This window comes from Dipodomys spectabilis, unplaced genomic scaffold (genome assembly GCF_019054845.1).
Source record: "Dipodomys spectabilis isolate Male_0828 unplaced genomic scaffold, ASM1905484v1 ptg000069l, whole genome shotgun sequence".
Lineage (NCBI taxonomy): Eukaryota > Metazoa > Chordata > Mammalia > Rodentia > Heteromyidae > Dipodomys > Dipodomys spectabilis.
The window spans coordinates 9,863,568-9,887,442 of record NW_024870746.1 but is presented as its reverse complement, the minus strand read 5'-3'; the positions used below and the strand labels follow the sequence as shown (position 1 = coordinate 9,887,442).

Genomic DNA, 23,875 nt, shown 5'->3' with positions numbered 1-23,875 from the left:
TGTGTGCAGTTGTGTGCCAAGCTGGAGAACTGCTAGGTATTTAGTTTCACATGACTCTTTGGAAGCAGACAAAAACCTCAGTACACACAGTTGGGAATTACTTTCTATGGTGGGGAAGTGGAAGGATACAGCCTTAAGTCACCCCATCCTTCTTTAAAATCTTTTTTTTTTTTTTTTGGGTCCGGTTGTGGGGCCTGAACCCTGGCCTGGGGGCTGTCCCTCAGCTCTTCAGCTCAAGGCTAGCGCTCTACCACCTGAGCCACAGTGCCATTTCTGGCTTTTTTTCTTTCTGCTTATGTGGTGCTGAGGAATCAAACCCAGGGCCTCAGACATGCAAGGCAAGCGTTCTACCACTGAGCCACCTTCCCAGCCCCTAAAATCTTATAATGTCAGGGGACTGCATTTTTTCCCACCTTTTTTTCTATTAGACTCACCTCCCCAACATTGAAACCTCAGTTTCCAAACTTATGTCTGACCCTCAACTCTGGGTTGATGGAATGAACAGTCCAGAAATGAGTAACCTAAAGGAAGACACGAGCTAGTCCCCCTTTTGTCATGACTCTGGGGTTTGAATTCAGGGCCTTGTGTTTATACGAGGTTCCTACATACTTTTTTGCTTTTGCTATTTTTTATTTGCTTTTTTTTTTAAAGAATAGGTCTCAGGCTTATACTAAGGACACACAGAACCTTGATCATACTATTTATCTATTTATGCTTTCTGTGTAGCTAGTCTGATAGACACAAGTCACTGTGCCCAGCTTTATATTGAGATGGAGTCACTGAAAACCCCCTCCCCCCCAGGCTGGACTTGTACCACCATCTTCCAATCACCACCTCCTGAGTGGCTAGGATTACAGGCTTAGGCATCTATGCCTGGCTTTGTTGGCTAAAGGTTGCTATTCCTTTTAAGCAGAGGAATAGCTTTCCTATTCCCACTTACCTGTGGTAGTGAGGCTTAAACTCAGGGTTCTGTGCTTGCTAGGAAGACATCCTTAGCTTACTTGTATTTAGAATAGTTGCACAATTTTTGCCCAGTAGCCCGGACCATGGTCCTATTTAGACCTCCCAGTGTAGTGCTGCCACGCTTGCTTATTGGTTATTGCTTATTGCCCAGGTCAGTCTCAAACCTCTTGCCTCTCAGGATTACATATATGAGCCTAGTACCCAGCCTCCAACATGGTTTTGTAGAAGGGTCTGTCCAGATTAAATTGGTTTTAAAATTAACTTCAAATGCCACCCCTGGTTATTTACATCATTTGAAATCATCTGAGGGACTCACATGTAACTTTATTGACAAAATTCTCAGATGATGGCATGTCTGATGAGCATGTCTCAATTTAAAATTCCCAATCTAGGTCGTCACATGAGCTTCTTCAAATGCTTCCCCAAAATGTAGACATGTGATAGATCATAAGATTCTAGTGCAGTCATGAAATCATCCCTGGCCCCAAGCTCTATTTTCTTCCATAAACAGATGTGAGGAAAAAGAGAGGGACCTGGAGTAGAAAGGATAAACATGAGGTCCACTTTCTAGCTGGATTCTATACAGACACTGAATAACAAAGGCTTTGTCTTTTGATTTTAAATGTTACTTATGAACTCCATGGGCCTAGAGAAGAAATACAGGTCCAGATTTGGAAGCTTAAATGTCCTAATTCCTAACTCGTTAATCCAGAGAACATATATCCAGGTGTGCTGCTCTACTGGTTTCAAGTCCAAACTCATTCCCTCTCCCCGATGGGCTTTGGCAACCCCCACCTCCTTTAAGTGTAGCCCGATGTCTCTGCTGTCTTCTCAGAATGTGTCAGGATCAGGAGGGCAAGTGAGGAGGAAGGGTGTTGAATCACCAGGGCACTGTGACTTCTGATTCCTGAAATGCTTTATAATTGTATGTTTTGAAGCTCAAGCTATGGATTCTTCTCTGTTGTTTCTTGTGGTGCTGGGGATCGATTTCAGACATTTGCGCATACTAGGCAACTGCTCTCCCACTGAGTTACATTTCAAGCCTGAGCTATGTATTCTTTTAGTGGTGGTTATCTATATTTTATAAGCTGGAAAGGAATAAAGCCGCAATCAAGATCACACGACACAAGAAATTTTACAAAAAGAAAAAATGCATTGTTTTAAAATCTTTGCTACATGTCATTATTTTTGCCACTGTATGGCTTAGCACAGATGCCAGCAATACAGAAAGGGCCACCAAGAAAAAAAAAAATCAAAAAATAAAACCCTGAAGGAAAACAGAAGCAACCCCCCAGAGTATCTTCTCTCTGCCCTCCCCTTCCCCCCAAACCCTATAGTAACTGTACAATATTATAGTCCCAATCACATTTAAAAACAAGTTGATTATTAAAAAAAAACAAGGGTTCCATTGGAAACTCAACTTTTTGGTTTCATAAATTGTGATATAAATATATATGTATACTGTATGTGTGCACATAGAATAGAAAAATAAATCATTTCCTTTTCCACTCCACTACCTGGCACCAGACTGGAGACAAAAGAGGGGTGGGGGGGACCCAGTAAATGATATTCCCTCAGCCTGTGCTCCTCAGTCCCCTATGAATATACTTAATATATTTTTTTCCTTATTAATTCAGTCTTGCATTTAAGATACTGGCAGGAACATTTCTTAAAAGGCTGATAAACATGACTTACCTGAGGAAGGTAAAGAGTGAGAGTAGTAACCTGGATCCACATTTATATGGCTACAATTACCAAGTGACCCTGTTGGAATGGGAGTCCAGGTTCTACTTAACACATGGAATTATACTGCTCCAAACAAAAGCCAATCTTAAAATTGGAAAGGGAGCAGAGGAAAGAATTACAGGCCCGGTGTTTCTTGCTAGATAGGGTATTTTGAGGATGGGATAAAAAAGGCTACTTTGCAAAAGGACTGTATATTTGGTTTATACTCCAACAGTGAGGATTTTCACTGGGACTGCTAATCCAAGAAGTTGAGTTTCCATGCAGAAATAACCTTTACAGAACACACACTGTGTGATTCTGACAGAAAATGCAGCATTATCCTTATGGCCAAGTCTGGGACTTTGTAAAGTGTTTATCTGACCAGCCTATTTCAGTAATGTTACAGATCTTCCAAGTAAGGCAAGAGCACCAAAAGCAGGAGTAATCCAGCTTGATCACTGAATGTGTTAGGTTAGAGATCAACCTTATCAATAGAAGACATTATATATTTGCCTCTAGTTGCATGTTGGCTGGGTATATATGTAAGTGCAGCAAAGACTTAATAAATACTTTGGCTGCAACACTAAATGGAAAATACTTGGAAGATTTAATTTCTTAGGACTCTTTGAAGAGCACACAAACATACAAAGACAAAATCTGGAACAAATTTTGCATAAACTCCCTAATAGGGAGAAAGAAATACAGGACCGTGCATGTACTCACATTTGCACGCGCACACATACACACATACACACGCACACACACACACACACACACATTCTTGTTCTCTTTCTTACATGATTCTTTCCAGGGGAATCGCTCACAGGTAGCAGAAAGAGCCTATACTCACTTCCTAAAGCCCCATGTATACATACCATGGGTCTCAATTATGAGGATATTCCTCCTCTATTCCACCCTATTCAGAATTTCTTAACAAAATAAACCACAGTATCCAAGGCAAATAGTGGATGTCAGATTCTTCTAACCTGCCCCTTGACCCTTGCACAAACCATCTTTGTGCAGTTTCTGGTCAGGAGACATAAAGAAAGGCATTCTATCTTTACCTAGCCTCAAATTTTCAAAGGCTCTAGAAGCCTTAGGGATTGATTTAATTCCTTCTATAAATGTTACCTCAGATAGGGAAGAGAAGGCAAGGAAAGTCCAGAAGGGATAGGGGTACATATTAGGGGGTGAGGGAAGGGAAGGGAGAGGAACTTTTATTTTGTTTACAAAAGAGTTGCTTTTAAAAACTGTTGATTTTTCTCCCCTACCCCTTATCCTCACCCCAATAGTTCTATTCTGAAAAGGAGGGAAACATAGTTAGGTCAGGAAATTCTTGATTGTTGTAGCTGTTGCTCTGGTCCCCCAGCATGGACAACATCTCCTAATGAGAGAAAAAGATGAAGTTTGGGTCATACACCTTTAGATTTACTAAGTTCCCACCCAACATTTCTCTGCAGTACTATCCCAAAACCCAAAAGGTCTTCCTTGCACTGAGTTCTCTCAGCCTTCCTTACTTCCAGCAACAGTGACTCCATTACATCATAGCCACTTTTTTTCTAATCATCTATATTTATTTTCACCTAAAAATTATTTTTTTTTGCTGAGATTTTTTTTTCTTGGTAGTACTAGAAACCAAACTCAGAACTTCAGATCTGTGAAGCAGGCATTCTACTACTTTGAGCTGCATCTCCAGCCCTAAGTTTCCACTTTTCAAAGGGAGAGAAATCTGCTTGCCACATTCCACATTTCATTTACTCCTTTCTAGATATATAAAATTAAATGTCCTATTTTTTACCTACCAAAACCCATTTTGCTTTCTGTGTTTTATTCTACTTCTTCCTTTGGCTTAGATTACGCCATTCAATTTTGCAAGTCCCCTCAAAACTTTTTTTTTTTTTTTTTTGGTCAGTCATGGGGCTTAAACTCTGGGCCTGGGCACTGTCCCTCAGCTCTAGAGGCTAGCACTCTACCACCTGAGCCACAGCACCACTTCCAGTTTTCTGAGTGGTTTATTGGAGATAAGAGTCTCACGGAGTTTTCCTGCCCCACCTGGCTTTGAACCATGATCCTCAGATCTCAACCTCCTGAGTAGCTAGGATTACAGGTGTGAGCCACCGATGCCCAGCCTCTGAACTTTTTAAAATAGATCATTATAGCCATAATCAGTATATGATTACTTTTAAAATTTGCCCTATAGCCAAAGATATTGTGAAATAAGGATATGGGTCTTTGTGAATGAACTAAAATAATTTATGTGGCATATTCACATGCTTCACTTTATAAATTTTGTCTAGTCTGATTGAGAGATGTGTATCAAACCAAGTTCATGATCTTTTCAATTACTGACATTTAACCTTACATATCCACTCTTGTCTTCTACACACGCCTAATCCATACTTTCACAGAGGTATGCTTCCTTTCTCTATCTCTCCTCTCTGACCCTTTTTCTCCTAGTTTCTTTACTGTCTTTACTGTCTCACCTGGAAGACCTCAGGCTGGCTAGATTGTTGTGCTGATGGCTGCTGAACATGTTGCTCACTAGAACTTGAGCGATGATGAGGCTGCTGACCCTGCCATTGTGGCCAGACACCCACACCCTCTGCTGTTCGTGTCTGGAATTGTCCTGCAGTTTGTCCAGTATCAGGAGCTAGAAATACAGTAAAAATAAATTACCTTCAACTTAGTAATACCAATGGAGAGGAGAAACTTGTACATAGCTACATACATGTCAATAATTTTACCTAAGATACCTTTTCTCTGTTAACGAGTGCATCTTCTATTTCAAAGCCAAATTAACTATTCTTCTCTAGGTTTCCCAAAGAGCTCTTTGGCCATTTATATTAAATGTGTATACTATTAAGTGTGTAGGCATTTTGTAAATTTTATAGTAAAATTACTGTAAATATTACACTTTAAGTTACAATAAATAATCTTTTTCTTGTATGTGCTAAATATTTTTCCTGAATGTTTTAAATACTAAATACATTGCCACCTTGCATTTCCTTATAATTAGGTCAATGTATCCAGAATACAAACAACTTCATCAAATTCTTTCTTCAGTAGTGTCATTTTCCTATTATCCTGCTTCTGGTCTGAACTTACCGAAGCTGGATCCACGATTGGTGAGAGCAGGGTAGGCAGCGGTGCGAGGCGCCGCAGCAGGAGCGCCAGGGAGAGGCACGGCATTGAAGGAGGATGGAGTCTGAAAGTTGCCCACACCAAATTGGGAAGAACGAGTTTTGTTTGTACCCTGTGTAGCCACCTGCTAAATAAAGGGACAGAGACCAACAAATAACATTACTGCACAAGCCATTTCTATTATAGTTTCATAATTAATCACTATTTTTTTTAATACAAGTGAATAACATTCCTAACTATAGACTTCTAATTAATTCCCAGTGCGTTGGCACTATTTTCTAGGTAGCTGAGAAAAAAGTACAAAAAACATAGTTGTGAGAAGTGAAAGCATTTGATTAAATGTAATTATAAAAGTAGAGGCCCGGCCAGGCGCCAGTGGCTCACTCAGGAGGCTGAGATCTGAGGATCTCGGTTCAAAGCCAGCCCAGCCCAGGCAGGAAAGTCTGTGAGACTCTTATCTCCAATAAACCACTAGAAAACCAGAAGTGGCTCTGTGGCTCAAGTGGTAGCGTGCTAGCCTTGAGCTGAAGAGCATAGAGACAGTGCCCAAGCCCAGAGTTCAAGCCCCACGACCAACAACAACAACAAAAAGTAGAGGCATTTCTGGGTGTTGGTGGCTCACATCTGTAATCCTAGCCACCGGGGAGGCTGAGATCTGAGGATCAAGGTTCAAAGCCAGCTTGATCTGGAAAGTCTGTAAGACTCTTATCTCCAACTAACCACCAAAAAAGCCAGAAGTGGAGCTGTGGCTAAAGTGCTAGTAGAAGAGTGCTAGCCTTGAATAAAAGAAGTGCAGGGATAGCATCCAGGTCCTGAGTTCAAGCCCAAGTACTGGCCCCCAAAAAGAAGCAATTGTATTAATAACAGTAGATCATGATATATAGAGAAAATAATCAAAGCAAGGACTGGAGGAGGTATGGTTTAACTGGTAGAGTACCTGCCTAGTTAAGTGCAAAGTGCAAAGCCCTCAGTTCTAAGATTAGTACTGCCAAAATTAATTTTAACCAGCGCAAAAAAGACCAGAGGTGTGGTTTAAGTAGTAGAATGCCTGCTAACAAGTATGAAGCCCTGACTTCAAACCCCAGTACAAAATATTTATTTGTTTATATACTTATATACTCACACAAGCAAACACACATATAATATGTAATATACATATATGCAAACACACACAATAAAAATATATAGTAACATATAAATTAAATATATTTTCTTTGTATTATATACTAGTTTTCTCCCTATTCTTACATCATACAGTCCTTAACAAAGAGAAAAGTTCTTAAAATTTATGCCAAAACCAATTTGAAAAAATCAAACCTACTCAAATTGTTGTGTGTGAGAAATTCTGCATAAAGGTGAATATGTGAATACGTGCGCGCACGTGCAGGTACTGGGGTTTGAACTGGGGGCCTGGGTGTTGTCCCTGAACCATTTTGCTCAAGGCTAGCACTATCACTTGCCACAGCTCTACTGCGAGTTTTTTATGGTTAGCTAGAGATAAAGAGTCTCACAGACTTTTCCTGTCTGGCCTGGTTTTGAAACATGGTCCTTAGATCTCCTAATATATATAGCTATTTAGATCTCCTAAATAGCTAGGATTATAGGAATGAGCCACCAGAACCTCATAATTTATAGTGTTTTAATTATCTAATTGCTTTTAACAAAGATAAAAAGTAGAAGATAGAGGACAGAGGTGAAGAAGAGGATCTGATAGAAAATAAATTCACATATGGGGGGAAAAAAAAAGCTCAAGCAAGCAAAAAATTGATGATCAGACAGATTGAAAGCTTTACCTGGGCAGAGAAGCCTGGGCGGGTGCTAGGGGTCCAAGCCGGGGCTGCTCCCTGGGTAGGATTGGAGTGGCGAGAAATCTGGGCCAACATCTGTCCTGCAGAAGATGATGGCTGGACAATGGTTACAGGAGGGGCCAGACTACTATTCCTAGGAGTGAACAAACAGGTGAAAGATCAAAAAGATATCATGGAAGCTAGGTAACGGTTGGAGGAAAAAAAAAAAAAAAAGACTGATAGCTATACACTGACTAGGACACAGATGGAACCTAGAACATAGCAACAGGGCAGGTGCAAAGAAACAGGAGGAAGAAAACAGCAGCTTCTTTGCCTTAACTGAGGCCCTACAAACTACTACTTTGTTATAAATAATCAGAGAAAGGGAAGAATAAAACTTGGATTCAGCAACTGAATCCTTCAGGGCCCTATAAAGCAGCACACACATACCAGGCTCACCTGAAATTCTCTGCCGACCGGGGGTTAGGAGGGAATGTGCTTCCCTGGGAGAATAGCTGTTGGGTGGCAGGGACAGTGCTGGAAGAGATGCCTTTACTCTGATCTGTGGACCAAAAGGAGTTGGGGGAGGGCTAGTCAAGGGGCTGTAGTATATAGTTTAGTAAATTCCTACTTATTAAGTATTATAATTAAGTGGAAACATGTTGGAAGATTACTGATCAGGAAGATTACTGATCAGGCCCATTAACAGGTGATCTAAATAAGAACTGGAAGGAAATGAAGGAAGAAGCCTACCTGTATTGATGTTGGAAAAGATTTCTGAAAATCTTGGATCTCTATCTTGGGTAAACAGACCATCTGACTTTTCAAGGGGCTTGCTGTGTTCTGGCCCTGTAGCTGTCACAGACTGGACAGAAACCTACAGAATCAAATTACGAAAATAATCTTTAAACATTTAATATGATAATTCACCAAATCAAATATTCACATATAATACACAGGAGATTGTGTGTATAAATATACATTTTTTGAGTGTTGGAGGGGTGCTAGTACTAGGATATGAACTTAGGGCCTTGCACCTACCAAGTAGATGATCTATCACTTAAAACCATGCTCCTAGCTCTTCTGTGCTTTAAATATTCAGTTGAGGTCTTGTGTTTTTTACTGTGGTCAGCCGCAGACAGCAAGTCTACCTATGGCTTCCTATCCCATTCCTATCCCTTATAGATGGGATGAAGTACACATCACCAGGCCTGGCCTGGGTTGGCCTGAAACCATGATCCTCCTGAACAGTTAGGATTACAGGCATGAGCCACCATGCCTAACCTAGGGGACAGTTTTTAAGGAAATGCTTAATTGTCTTCCTCACAGAATAAGATACATACTCACCTGGGAATGATTGTAACTGGCCAGTCCATCTCTTCCTGATACTATGTCTAGTTCTGTTTGCTGTTGCTGCTGCCTAAATGTTAAAAAGATCAGTGAGAAGAGAGGTAGGAAACAAAGATTTTAACAAAGAATCTGAAGGAAATGTCTTAAAACAAAATAAATTGCCTAACCCCCCCCCCAAAAAATCATAGGAACACAAATCATCCCCGCCTAGTTTTTTTGTTTTTTGGTGGTTTTTTTTGCCAGTTGTGGACACTGTCGCTCAGCTCTTCAGCTCAAGGCTAGCGTTCCACAACTTCAGCCACAGTGCCACTTCTGGCTTTTTCTGCTTATGTGGTGCTGAGGAATCGAACCCAGGGCCTCATGCATGCAAGGCAAGAATTCTACCACGAGCCAACTTCCCAGCCCCCCCGCCTAGTTATTCCTATAGATATTATTTATTTCTTACCTGGGTGCCAGCTGCCCCGAGCCCATCTCTAGGGGTAAATTAGCTGTGGGACCTAGCTGTGGCCTCTGAATTGTGTTGGACAGTGCAGGCCGTGGTTCCTGGCTAGAGTTTCTATGAAAATAAAGTAGATAAGAAAGGTAGGGGGGATGAATCTATACATGAAATGTCACAAGATTTGAGATTCATTTGTAGATGGAACAATATTAGTATTCCACACAATAGTACTGATCCATACTATAATATGGATGATCCTTAAAAATTATACCCAATAAAAGGCAGAAACAAAAAAAACCACATATTCTGCAATTCCATTTATATGCAATGACTAAAATAGGCAAATCTATGGACAGTAAATTAGATTGCCTAGCGCTTCAAAAGAAGAAAGAAAATGACTATCTGTGGGTACACGACTACTGAGTAGGGATGTAATTGTTCTGAATTTAGATAGTTGCAATATGTAACTCCACGATATACTAAAAACACAATAAGCTTTAAAATGGATGACCTGCATGATATGTAAAAGGTATCTCAATAAAAACTTTTTAGAGCTGAGCACCAGTGGCTTGTGTCTGTAATCCTAGCTACTCAGGATCATGGTTTGAAGCCAGCCCAGGCTCAAACGTTGCCATGAGACTCTTACCTATAATTAACCACCAGAAAACTACAAGTGGTGCTATGGCTCAAAGTGGTAGAGCACTAGTCTTGAGCTGAAGAGCTCAGGGACAGCGTCCAGGCCCTGAGTTCAAGCCCCATGACTGACAAAAAAATAGAAAGTTCAAAGACAGGAACAAAAACTAACCAAACAGTGGGCTGTAACTATGCTCTAAAGCAAACAATGGTTCATGGACCAAATCCAGACCATTGCTTTTTCTGTAAATGATGGGTTATTGAAACATATCCATGTTTTTTTTTTTTTCTATGACTAGTTTCATGCTACAACAGCAGAGCTGAGTTATTACAATAAAGACCATAAGGCCCACAGGCTTTGTGTTCTAGCTGAAAATCCTACCAGACCAGAGGAAGAAAAAGTATATACAACAAAACCCTTTCTAGAAAGGTTTGACACATAAAATTGAAATTAAATCCCTTCCATCTCAAGAGCAAGTTTCTGAACAATTAGAACAGTTGATCAACTATCAAATCTTATAACAAAACTGAGAAAAAGAGATCCCAACAATGGAAAAAGATGGAAAGATACATACTTTACATTGGTATTTGTACAGATGATATACTCAATCTCATCTGAGTAAGGATTCTGGAAAGTAAAGGAGCTAGTTCTCATCCAGAGCCATTCTCTATTCTTAGAACGAAACCGGAACATGACAGATAGCACCTGTCCTTTCAACTTTACCACCTGAAAAAGTTAAGGTGAAAAAAATAAGAAAATTAAATTTTGAAATTCCTATTTCTACAACATGTCTTTCTGAATGTTAAAACAACAAAAGGGGGCAGAAAACTAAGCATAAATAAGGAGGAAGTTTATTTGTCACAGTTTTTCCCCTAGAGTCCAAGCTATCTGACATCTAAGTCAAAGAGAAAGAACAATTATTTCCAGGAGAGAAGACTTGGCCCACTTTCCTTGAGAATTCCATCAAAGATGTTGCTGTATAAACTTTACAATTCTATACCAGAAATTTAAGTTTAATGACATTGATTTTAGTTTATGTAAGGACACTAGTAAGACTTTAGGACACTGTCAACTTGTGTATAAAGGAGGGCTGTTATCAAAAGCAAATACTTTCAGAAGGTAGGGCTTGAAAAACTACAATTAAAAGTCACAATTAACTTTCACCTTTCTATAAAATAATTCTGAAATACAATCTATAGATCAGTGAAGCCTACAATTATTTTAAATACTTTTAAAACAATTTCTTGGATATAGCTAGTTGGACACAGACAATAAGCAGCAAAAGCTAAGCAAATATACCTTGGACATTACCTAATAATTCCAAGGAATATTCTTACCCCTTAAAAATACAGGTTAACAAAATAAAATAAGAAAGGTGGGCGCTGGTGGCTCACACCTGTAATCCTAGCTACTCAGGAGGCTGAGATCTGAGGATCGCAGTTCAAAGCCATCCCAGGCAGGCAACTCCATGAGACTCTTATCTCCAATAAACCACCAAAAAATCAGAAGTGGTGCTGTGGCTCAAGTGATAGAGTACTGGCCTTGAGCTGAAGAGCTGAGGGACAGCGCCCAGGCCCAGAGTTCAAGCCCCACAACCGACAAAAAAAAAAAAAAAAAAAAGAATACAGGCTAAATACGAAGAAAATAAATCTGGTGCCTGTCACATTGATCAATCAATCAGTGTTCAATAAGCATTTTCTTTCTTTTTTTTTTTTGTAGGCTGTGGGACTTGAACTCTGGGGCTGGGCGCCGTCCCTAAACATTTCAGCTCAAGGCAAATGCTCTACCACTTGAGCCACAGCACCACTTCAGTTTTCTGGTGGTTTACTGGAGATAAGAGTGTCATGGAGGGGCTGGGAAGGCAGCTCAGTGGTAGAGCGCTTGCCTTGCATGCCTGAGGCCCTGGGTTCTATTCCTCAGCACCACATAAGCAAAAAGAAAAAAGCTGGAAGTGGCACTGTGGCTCAAGTGGTAGAGCACTAGCCTTGAGCTGAAGAGCTAAAGGACAGTGCCTAGGCCCGGAGTGCAGGCCCCACAACCGGACCCAAAACAAAAAAACAACAACAAAAAAAGAGTCTCATGGACTTTCCTGCCTGGACTGGCTTTGAAATGCGATCCTCAGATCTCAGCCTCCTGAGTAGCTAGGATTACAGGCGTGAGCCACCAGCATTCAGCGCAATAAGTACTTATAAACTGAATGTGATAAACAGGTAAAAATATGTATTCAGGCATAAACCAGGAAAAAAAAAGTTATACCTGCTGGAAGCTGTCTCTTAGAAGCTGCTGGTCTTCAGGATGACAGAATTCTACAATATTCTTTCCTAAGAGTTCCTAGAACAGAGAAAGAAGAGTAAAGATGAACATTTTTGTGGTCATCTCACTTTCCTGGTCTATTAGCTGGGGATTTGGATTTTATTTCTTCTATCTTTATACTAAGATTACAAATACAAGTATGAAGGAAAACAAAACAAAAAAAGAAACAAACTAAAGCAATTGTCTGTTAAACAGCTGGCTTCTAGCATATATTTTTCAGAATCCTATTTAACAGTATTCACTCATTCTAAGGATGCAAGTTGTATTCTAGTAAGTTTATACAGCAGGACAAATATTCCAATTCATATATACAATTCGTATTTAGAATTATGCACATTGTACCAGAAAGTTTCCTTGGGTTACTGGCAGTCAATCTGTTCCCACCCGTCAACTCCACTATTGACCTTTTCTCTGCCTTTTTAGTTTTGCTTTTTCTAGAAATTTAAAACAAATAGAATCATATAATTTGTATCTTTTTAGGTCTGTAGTATTTGTAATATTTAAGTTCTATGTTGTTGCATATATCAATACGTTATTCCTTTTTTTGCTCAGAAGATTCTGTTCATATGTTCATTCATAAAATGTTAATATACAGTTACGTTACTTCTATTTTTAGCTATTATGAATAAAAGACATTTGTGTACAAGTCTTTATGAAAATATGTTTACATGCCACTTAAGATATTTGTGAGTGGAACTGCCAAGTTGGGGGGTAAGTGTGTATTTCAAATTTTAAGAAACTGAAGCAACTATGCCATTTTTCACGTCTACTAAAAAAATGAGGATTCAAGGTTCTCCACAGTCTTGACAAGACTTTCTAATTGCAGCTATTCAAGTTGGTATATAATAAAATCTTATTTTAAGTTTTGTAATAATTAATGGTATTGAACATCTTTTTATATGCCATTTACATTTTTCTTTGGTGAGATATCAGATCTTTGTAAAATTATTACAAAGATGATGTACAGAGAGGTTACAATTACATAAGTCAGATAAAGAGTACATTTCTTTTTTTCCTTTTTTTTTTTTGGGGGGGGGGGGGTCCAGTCATGGGACCTGAACTCTGGGCCTGGGCGCTGTCCCTCAGCTCTTCAGCTCAAGGCTAGCGCTCTACCACTTGAGTCACAGCGCCACTTCCAGCTTTTTTCTGTTTGCTTATGTGGTGCTGAGGAATCGAACCCAGGGCCTCATGCATGCAAGGCAAACGCTCTACCACTGAGCCACCTTCACAGCCCAAGAGTACATTTCTTTTTGAACAATGTCACCCCTTCCCTTATTCCTTTGCTTTCTCCCAGTTTTTCTTTTTTTTTTTTGTCGGTCGTGGGGCTTGAACTCTGGGCCTGGGCGCTGTCCCTCAGCTCTTCAGCTCAAGGCGAGCGCTCTACCACTTGAGCTGCAGCGCCACTTCCGGTTTTCTGGTGGTTTATTGGAGATAGGAGTCTCACGGTCTCTCCTGCCCGAGCTGGCTTTGAACCACGATCCTCAGATCTCAGCCTCCTGAGTAGCTAGGATTACAGGCATGAGCCACCAGCGCCCGGCTCTCCCAGTTTTTCCCTCCTATCCCCAACCACAAGTTGTATAGCTCATTTCAACAGTGTCTAGTGAGTACCACTGTTGCATTAATTTACCTTTGTCCCTCCATTTCTGTGCTCCCTTTTTATTTCTCTCTCTCTCTCTCTCTCTCTCTCTCTATATATATATATATATACACACACACACACACACACACACACACACACACACATTTTTTTTTTTTGTGGGGCCTGAACTCTGGGCCTGGGCGCTGTCCCTCAGCTCTTCAGCTCAAGGCTAGCGCTCTACCACTTGAGCCACAGCACCACTTCCAGCTTTTTTTCTTTTTGCTTATGTGGTGCTGAGGAATCAAACCCAGGGCCTCATGCATGCAAGGCAAGCGCTCTGAGCCACTGAGCCACTGAGCCACCTTCCCAGCCCCCCTAGCCCTATATTTTTAACTTTAGCTCTATATACATTTAAGCCTCTGAGTTGACTTTTGAGTAAAATGTAAAGTAAGATAGATTGTTCTGTATGTTTTTTGCCTGGGTGGGGCATATGGTTATCTAACTGTTCTATCACTCTATTAAAAAAAAAAACTCATTTCCTCCACTGAATTATCTTGGCACCTTTGCTGAAAATTAGTTGACCACAAATGTAAAAACAGACTCTATTTTGTTCTACTGATCTATACATCTCTCCTTAAACTAATACAACTCTGAATAATAGCTTAATAACAGTTTTACAGTAAGTATTGAATCAGGGACTGAGTATCCTCCAAGTCTTCATTTTCATTGACTATTTCACATAGTCATAGCATACCTCCTGGCATTTATACTTTACAAGTTCACATGTGTCAACTTAAACTGTTCTGCTAAATGAGTAAATTATAATAACGTGCTGAACTGGCCTGATTCTTGGGTTACTATTAGTTACATAAAGTGTCTAAAGATAGTTATATGAGTATAATCAACTAAAAGGAGCACTTTTAATTTATTACCTATATTAAATACAGGAGTTTTGTCTATCTCTGGAATTACACAACACTGGCAAGGGAAAACAGAGGCCTAAGTATTCATGATGTAATAGCTTTAGCTTCTCACCTGTGGCTGGTAGCCAACAGTAGCTACACAACGATGATCCACAAAAGTGAATATCCCTTCAATGTTGTGTCGGGAGATGAATTCTGTTGGCTGACAAACATTACTCATGTCTGTACAGTTGGGAGAACTAGTTACCTAAGAATGAAGAGATAAAAATGAGGCAAAATTATACCATTCTTTACAGATGTTATTTCTGGCCTCTACATGGACATTTAAATAGACAATGAGACTCTCCAATTTGGAAATTACTAAGCTTTTACATCTCACCCAGAAGGGAAAATAATGAATCACAATCTGATAGTGCAAGAAGTCTAGCTCTACTCTCATAAATGTACTCTATCAAGTTAGTAAAGTTAAAAAAAAAAAAAGAATGGGGGGGGGGCGGGAGGAGGCTGGGAAGGGATGGGAAGGGGAAACAAAGGAGGAGGCTACAATGCTTGATAAGAAATGTACTCATTATCTTGCCCATGTAATTATAACCCCTCTCTACAGTATTTTCACAATAAAAAAATTAAAAAAAAGAATTGACCAAAACCTATCAGCTGTTAGATAGCTATGTTTGTTATTAAGAAAATTATTAGCTGGGTGCTGGTGGCTCACACCTGTAATCCTAGCTACTCAGGAGGCTGAGATCTGAGAATCATGGTTCAAAGCCAGGACAAGGAAAGTCCACCAGAAGTGGCACTGTGGCTCAAATGGTAGAGTGCTAGCATTGAGCTGAAGAGCTCAGGGACAGCACCCAGCCCAGAGCTCAAGTCCAACAATTGCCTATATATATATATATATATATATATATATATATATATATAGGCACATCTATGTGTGTGTGTATATATGTGTACACACACACACATATTGTTCAAGTGACATAAACTTAATCTACTTAGGAGAAGAATTAAACTTATTCCATTTCTCCATTGTTAAGTCATGCAACAGTAAAATGAAAAAGATCTTTCCTCTTTTGCATGTAAGTAAATTAATAAGATATAAAAAATTCATGGTAATACAAAAATAAGATAAGGGAAAGTAGGTACAATGGTATATACCTATAGTCCCAGTACTCTGGAGAATGAGCAAAGAAGACATTTGAGCCCAAGAATTCAAGACCAGCCTATATTATATAGAGACCTCATCTCAATACCACCAACAATAAAAAGATAGAGGAGGTTGGTGACAGTGGCTTTCAGGAGGCCGAGATCTGAGGATTATCGTCCAAAGCCAGCCAAGCAAGAAAATCAGTGAGACTCTTGTCTCTAATTAGCCACCAAAAAAGCTAAAAGTGGCTCAAGTCCTAGAACACTAACCTTGAGCAAAATAGCTCAGGGATAGTGCCCAGGCTCTGAGTTCAATTCCAGGATAAGAATAACAACAACAAAAAGAGGTAAATATTTTCCCTTCCCTCTCTCATATACTTCGACATTTTGCTAAATCCGAGAGTAGTAGAGATATTTGCTATGAATGGTATATTTCTCCTTGTTTGTTTTTTTTTTAATTATACTTTTTTTTTGGTCAGTCATGGTGCTTGAACTCTGGGCCTGAGCGCTGTCCCTCAGCTCTTCAGCTCAAGGCTAGCCCTCTACCACTTGAGCTCCAGTGCCACTTCCTATTTCTCCTTGTCTAGTAAATGCAAGGCCTTGAATTCAAATCCCAGTACAAGGAAGGTAAGAATGAAGAAAGGGAGCAAGGGAGAAAAGGAGGGAGGGAGGTTAAGAATGCTAGAAGGAGAGAGGGAGAGATGGAAGGAAGAATGGAGGGAAGAAAAAGAGGGAGAGAGAAGGAAATAGAAGCAAGGAATATACTCTCTAAAGGAAATTTATTCTAATTGATAAGGGATATAAATATGGAAAATTCACACTTGCCTGCAATCTGCCAATGGCCACTAAGCAAAACTTGCTCCCCTGGCCAGCCTCTGGGTCATCATCTGGGAGGGAAACACCTTCAAAAAAGTGAAATGAAAATGACTTATAGAGATCTTAAACTCCAGTGCCTTCAAAGGTCAGTTGAGTAAGCACTGCAAAGTATAAAGTACAGTATACAGTAATAAATGAGAGTCCCAGTACTATGGACTATGTAAATCAATTCTATGTAAACAATTCCATAGAATTTACTATGCGTGCAGTATATTTTACAAATCTCATTTGTAATAAGCTAGAGAATATAAGTCTCACCCAAAGTAATCTAAAACACTGTGCTGGTCAAATCAAACAAAAATGGAAGGCAGTCACTCTGTGACCCTATCATAAGCTGAGAACAGTAACTTCTGAAGTAACCAACCAAAAATAAAATAAAATAAAAATCTACGTATACCAAAGCAGCGACAGTGACTCATGCCTATAACCATAATGACTCTGAAGGCTGAGATTTGAGAATCAAGCTTCAGAGCCAACCTGGGCAGGCAAAACAAACACACTTCTTATCTTTAATTAACCAACAAAAAGCTGAAGTACAAACATGGCTCAAGTGATAATAGTGCCAATTGTGTAAGAAAAAGCCAAGCAAAAGCTCAAGGCCTAGAGTTCAAGCCCAGTACTATTAGCCAAAAGACAAAAAAAAAAAAAAAGCAGGGCGCTGGCGGCTCACGCCTATAATCCTAGCTACCCAGAAGGCTGAGATCTGAGGATCATGGCTCAAAGCCACCCAGGGTAGAAAAGTCCGTGAGACTCTTATCTCCAATAAACCACTTGAAAAAGAAGTGGCGCTGTGGCTGGAGCTGAAGAGCGCAGGGACAGCCCCCAAGCCCAGAGTTCAAGCCCCACTACTGACCAAAAAAAAGAAAAAATGGAAGGAACAATCTATAGTTATTTATATCCTTTGGAAAACAGAGAAGTCAATGTTTTATATGGAAATGGAACAAGAATTCATTTCCCTATGATTATTTAGAGTTATCTTCTATTTATCCAGAAGAACTACCCCCCCCCAATCCCCTTCTCAAACAATAGCTGTGAAGAGTGCTGTGCACTTGTCATCCCAGATACATGGAAATCTGAAATTGGAGGACTTTCCTTTGAGGCCAACTCAAACATATTCTCAAGACTTTTTTTCAACCAATAGCTGAATGTGGTGGCATCCCAATTATTATGGAAAGTATAAAACAGAAGGATCAAGGTCTGGGGGAACCAAGCATTAAACAGAAGGATTGAAATCTTGCAGATCTGACCCAAGTGTTGTGGATCTGTCTGTGCAGGCTTCCTCTGAACCTTAATCTTCAGATCTAACCTTTCTGAGTAGCTAGGATTATAGGCATAAGAGCCACTGGTACCAGCTCTGTTTGACTTCAACTTTTGTTTGACTTCAACTTTAAATACTACTTTGCTTACAGCTTGATTTCATGTCTTTGGAAAGAAACTCTGTTTTAAAGTTGTTCCTGTCAAGCAGGGTCAGGTGGCTCACACCTGTAATCCTCCCTACTCAGGAGGCTGAGATCTGGGGATTGTAGTTCAAAGCCAACCCGGGCGGGAAAGACCATGACACTCTTATTTCCAGTTAAACACCAGAAAACAGGAAGTGGTACTGTGGCTCAAGTAGTAGAGTGCTCACCTTGAGCTCAAGAGCTCAGGGCCAGTGCCTAGGCCCAGAGTTCATGCCCCACAACCGACAGAAAAGAAAAAAATGTTGTTATTATCAGTGCAGGGCACCAGTAGCTCACACCTAAATTCTAGCTACCTGGAGGCTAAGATCTGAGGATCCCAGTTCAAAGCCAGCCAAGACAGAAAAAAGTCCCAGAGACTTATCTCCAAATAATCAGCAAAAAAAAATATCAGAGGCAAAGGTGTGATTCAACTGGTAAAGCATCAGCCTGGGGGAATAACTATGCAAAAAAACAAAGGCTTGAGTTCAAGCCCCAGTAATGCACATGCACACACACACACACACACACACACACACACAATGCACGCACACACACACATGCACAAAAAGGTGTGGGCTGGGAATGTGGCTTAGTGGTAGAGAGCTTGCCTAGCATGCATGAAGCCCTGTGTTCGATTCCTTAGTACCACATAACAGAAAAAGCACCGGGTGCCGATGGCTCACACCTGTAATCCTAGCTACTCAAGAGGCTGAGATCTGAGGATTGCAGTTCAAAGCCAGCCCTGGCAGGAAAGTTCATGAGATTCTTATCTCCAATTAACAACCAAAAAAACCAGAAGTGGCTCTATGGCTCAAGTGGTAGAGTGAGCCTTGAGCACAGAGAGATTCAGGGACAATGCCCAGGCCCTGAGTTCAAGTTCCAGGACTGGCAAAAAAAAAAAAAAAAGTGTTATAATCAAGCCACTTTCTCTTTATCTCTCAATGTCTACTACATTTCCCAAATTACTTTCCCAAATTACTTGAATTAAATACCAATGTTTCTTTGCAACAACTGCTTAGAACATATTATGTGTATTATGTATTATGTGTACATTTGCATGATTTTAAACATTTAAAAATTATATTGTTGACTCAAATAGCACAGACTTAGCAAGCACAGGTCTTGAGTTCAAACCCTAGTAGGAGTACCAGCCTGGAACAAAAAAGCAGGGACAGTGCCAGGCCCTGAGTACAAGCTCCAGGACTGGCACAATCAATCAATCAATCAACTGAAAAGGCCAACAGACAACTACATTCTGTAACATAGCCAACACGTCTTTCTTTTTTTTCCCCCTATGGCAGTCCTTGAGCTTGAACTCAGATCCTGGAACCTATCCCTGAACTTTTTATGCTAAAAGCTAGTGCTCTACCACTTGAGACACAGCTACATTTCCAGCTTTTTACTGGTTAATTGGAGATGGGGACTTTCTTGCCTGAGCTGGCTTTGAACTGCAACCCTCAAATCTCAGCCTCCGAGTAAAGAGAATTACAGGTGTGAGCCATTGGCACCCAGCAATACTAAATAACTTTTTTTTTTTGGAGGGGGGGGGGGGTGGTATTTGTTGGTCATGGGGCTTGAACTCTGGGCCTGGGCACTGTCTCTTAGATCTTCAGCTCAAGGCTAGCGCTCTACCATTTGAGCCCCAGTGTCACTTCTGGCTTTTTTCTTTTTGCTTATGTGGTGCTGAGGAATCGAACCCAGGGCTTCATGCATGCAAGGCAAGCGCTCTACCACTGAGCCACCTTCCCAGCCCCTCTAAATCACTTTTAAATATGAGTAATCCATCCCCTCAACTGAAGAACAGATTGGAAGAAGCCTGATTTATTTATCCAACCTTCTTATAGCTTATACCAAAGGATACATCATATAACAAGTATATAATGAACATTCTATTAATTAAATGTGAAACTTTTCTGAACTCTCTTAGTAATTAAGTAAATGAGAGGAGAAATTCAACTTTCCTACCTGCTGGAGGCCAGGCCTTAATGTAGCCTGTGCAGTGGACCACCACAAAGTGAGGTTCTCCATCCTTCACAGAGCCAAGTCCATTCCTACAAGTGTTATAGAAGACAGTAGGGACATTCTATAATGTAAATCTTAAAAGGTAATGTAAATCTTAAAAGGTAACTTAAAAGGTAATCTTTAGGCTTTGGGTATTTAGTAAACAGGACAGTCAATGCTTGAACCTTCGCTGCTCAGAAGTGACCACCATATTTTACCCACTGCCAAAGTAAAACAACACATACTGAAGTGAAGGGCACCAGTAGTTCACACCTATAATCATCACTATTTAGGAGGTTGAGATCAGAAGATTGAGGTTCAGAACCATCCTATCCTAGGCAGATATATCCCAATTCTTTTTTGTTGTTGTTGTTGGTTGTGGGGCTTGAACTCTGGGCTTGGGCGCTGTCCCTGAGCTCTTCAGCTCAAGGCCAGCCCTCTACTGCTTGAGCCACAGCACTATTTCCGGTTTTCTGGTGGTTTATTGGAGATAAGAGTCTCATGGACTTTTCTGCCAGGGCTGGCTTGGAACTACCTCAGATCTCAGCCTCCTGAGTAGCTAGGATTACAGACGTGAGCCACCGGCGCCCAACTCCAAGATTCTTATATCTCCAATTAACCGGCAAAAATCTAGGGGCTGGGAAGGTGTCTCAGTGGTAGAGTGCTTGCCTTGCATGCATGTGGTCCTGGGTTCGATTCCTCAGCACCACATAAACAGAAAAAGCCAGAAGTGGCACTGTGGCTCAAGTGGTAGAGCACTAGCCTTGAACTGAAGAGCTGAGGGACAGCGCCCAGGCCCAGAGTTCAGGCCCCACAACCAACATACACACAAAAAAAATCCAGAAGTGGAGGTTTGGCTCAAGTGATAGAGCACCCAGGAGTGAGAAAGCCAAGCAAGAGCTCAATGTCCTAAGTTTACCCAAAAAACGAAAACAACAAACAACAACAAAAAAAACCTTAAAAACATACTTAAGCAAGAGGAAAATAGGCAAAAAGTGTATAGCTTCCTTAAATAGAATTAGGAAAACAAAGTTCAAGAAAATACTGCCAGGGGCTGGGAAGATGGCTCAGTGGTAGAGCACTTGCCTTGCATGCCTGAGGCCCTGGGTTCAATTCCTCAGCACCACATAAGCAAAAAGAAAAAAACCGGAAGTGGCGCTGTGGCTCAAGTAGTAGAGCGCTAGCCTTGAGCTGAAATACTGAGGGACAGCGCCCAGGCCAAGTTCAGGCCCCATGACCGGACCCCCCACCAATTACCCCCCCCCCCAAAAAAGAAAATACTGCCAGAAAATAAGTAACTGTGAGCTGGGTGCTGATGGCTCACTCCTATAATCCTACCTGAGATCTGAGGATCATGGTTTGAAGCCAGCCTGGGCAGGAAAGTCCATGAAACTAGAAAAACCCAGAAGTTGCACTGTGGCTCATGTAGTACAGCTCTGTTTAGCCTTGAGCACAAAGAGGCTCAGGGACAGCACCCAGCTCAGATCAAGCCCCAGGACTGGCCAAAAAAAAAAAAAAAAATTTAACTGGGAGGAAAGAGAGGATGGGAGGAAGGAAAGGAAATATAGTAAATTGGGTTGCTTTTTTTTTTGTTTTTTGTTTTTGTCAGTTGTGGGGCTTTAACTACTGGGCCTAGGCACTGCCCCTGAGCTCTTCAGCTCAAGGCAAGCACTCTACCACTTGAGCCTGAGCACCACTTCCGGTTTTCTGGCGGCTACTTGGAGATGAGTCTCATGGACTTTCTGGCCGGGGCTGGCTTTGAACCACGATCCTCAGATCTCAGCCTCTAGAGTAGCTAGGATTACAGGCATGAGCCACCAGCACCTGGCTGCTTTTTGTATTTCTAAGTGATGCTTTCTACCAACCCTTAGGTCTTCAATGTTTAGGACCTTACCTGCATCTGTTCCTCACAAAGCTCAGTCTGTTCATGGTGACTGGATCCACAGTGCTATTACCACATCTGTTAGAACAGAGATTAAAACTAGTAAGGCTGGCAGTACTGGGAGCCACGTCTGTAATCCTAGCTACTCAGGAGGTTGAGATCTAAGGATTAAGGTTCAAAGCCAACTTGGGCAGAAAAGTTACCATGAGACTCTTATCTCCTATAAACTATTCAGAAAAGCCAGAAGTGGTGCTGCGGTTCACGTGGTAGAGCATTAGCCTTGAGCACAAAGAGGCTCTAGGCCCTAAGTTCAAGCAAAAAAAACCAACACAAACTAGTATGGCTGTACAATGAGTGAACCTTTCATACTACAACAGCAGACTCTGGATACAGCTAGACACAGAAAACTGCTCATCAATAAAGTATGATAAAATTCAGATTTAGAATTTCTAAAAGTTATAACTGACTAGAATTTGAAGTTGAAAATGTTACATATGCTCTTCAAATGCAAAGATTATCTGTATCACAAGTTGATAGACTATAAAGGACCAGATACTTTCAGCTTTATGGGCCAGACTTTGCAACTAGTCAACCCTGACATTGCACCATAAAAGTAGCAAAAAAGAATGACTATGTTCCAATAAAACTTAATTTACAGGGGCTGGGAAGGTGGCTCAGTGGTAGAGCGCTTGCCTTGCATGCCTGAGACCCTGAGTTCAATTCCTCAGCACCACATAAGCAAAAAGAAAAAAGCCGGAAGTGGCACTGTGGCTCAAGTGGTAGAGCACTTGCCTTGAGCTTAAGAGCTGAGGGACAGCGCCCAGGCCCAGAGTTCAGGCCCACAACCGAACCCAAAAAAAAACTTAATTTACAAATAAAAGAGTGGCAGTCTGCTGATTTCTTTCTGCTTTACATTTGCTACATTTCATTACTAGTTATCCTCTTTTTCCTTCTATAGCCATGTCCAAATGTCAGCACATCCTTCTAAACCCTACTTTCCTTCTTTTTTCTTTAAAACATAAAGACACCATGTATGTAAATTCTTATATGGGACAAGCTCTTTTCTAAATATCTTTACATATACTAATTCCTAACTTTATTTTATTTTTTTTTGGTCCATTGTGGGGCTTGAACTCTGGGCCTGGTTGCTGTCCCTGAGGTCTTCAGCTCAAGACAAGCACTGTACCACTTGAGCCACAGCGCCACTTCCAATTTTCTGGTGGTTTATTAGAGCTAAGAGTGACTTTTGTAACTGAACTGGCTTTGAACCGAGATCCTCAGAACTCAGCCTCCTGAGTAGCTAGGATTACAGGCGTGAACTACCAGGGCCCAGCTTTCCTAACAACTTTTTGAAGTCAGTAATTAGTATTACCTCTCAATATTAGATGATAAAATCAAAGCCTAAAGAAGTCATACAATCTGTCCACTGTTTCAGAAAACAATGTCAGGGGCTGGGAAGGTGACTTAGTGGTAGAGCACTTGCCTTGCATGCCTGAGGCCCTGGGTTCAATTCCTCAGCACCACATAAGCAAAAAGAAAAAAACCGGAAGTGGCGCTGTGGCTCAAGTGGTAGAGCGCTAGCCTTGAGCTGAAGACCTGAGGGACAGCGCCCAGGCCCCACGACCGACCCAAAAAAATAAATAAATAAAACCAAACTCAGCCAGGTATTGTGACCCA

At 40.8% G+C, this 23,875-nt stretch overlaps 1 protein-coding gene across 5 annotated transcripts in view; it reads right to left on the bottom strand.

The window, feature by feature from the left end:
* Positions 1–2,096: 2,096 nt before the first annotated feature.
* Arnt (aryl hydrocarbon receptor nuclear translocator) overlaps positions 2,097–23,875 on the bottom strand; it is a 66,508-nt gene continuing 44,729 nt past the window's right edge. For 3 of the 5 annotated variants that reach the window (XM_042682370.1, XM_042682372.1, XM_042682375.1), the window contains 14 exons: positions 22,211–22,276; positions 20,281–20,366; positions 16,826–16,902; positions 14,967–15,101; positions 12,296–12,370; positions 10,614–10,765; positions 9,412–9,522; positions 8,964–9,036; positions 8,370–8,493; positions 8,076–8,178; positions 7,623–7,770; positions 5,794–5,956; positions 5,172–5,338; positions 2,097–4,072 (listed from right to left, as the gene is read on the bottom strand). In XM_042682370.1, the coding sequence (XP_042538304.1) occupies positions 3,983–4,072; positions 5,172–5,338; positions 5,794–5,956; positions 7,623–7,770; positions 8,076–8,178; positions 8,370–8,493; positions 8,964–9,036; positions 9,412–9,522; positions 10,614–10,765; positions 12,296–12,370; positions 14,967–15,101; positions 16,826–16,902; positions 20,281–20,366; positions 22,211–22,276 (1,570 nt within the window). In that variant the 3' untranslated portion in view covers positions 2,097–3,982. The remainder of the gene's footprint in view (positions 4,073–5,171; positions 5,339–5,793; positions 5,957–7,622; positions 7,771–8,075; positions 8,179–8,369; positions 8,494–8,963; positions 9,037–9,411; positions 9,523–10,613; positions 10,766–12,295; positions 12,371–14,966; positions 15,102–16,825; positions 16,903–20,280; positions 20,367–22,210; positions 22,277–23,875) is intronic. The other 2 variants (XM_042682371.1, XM_042682374.1) reach the window with 1 other exon arrangement.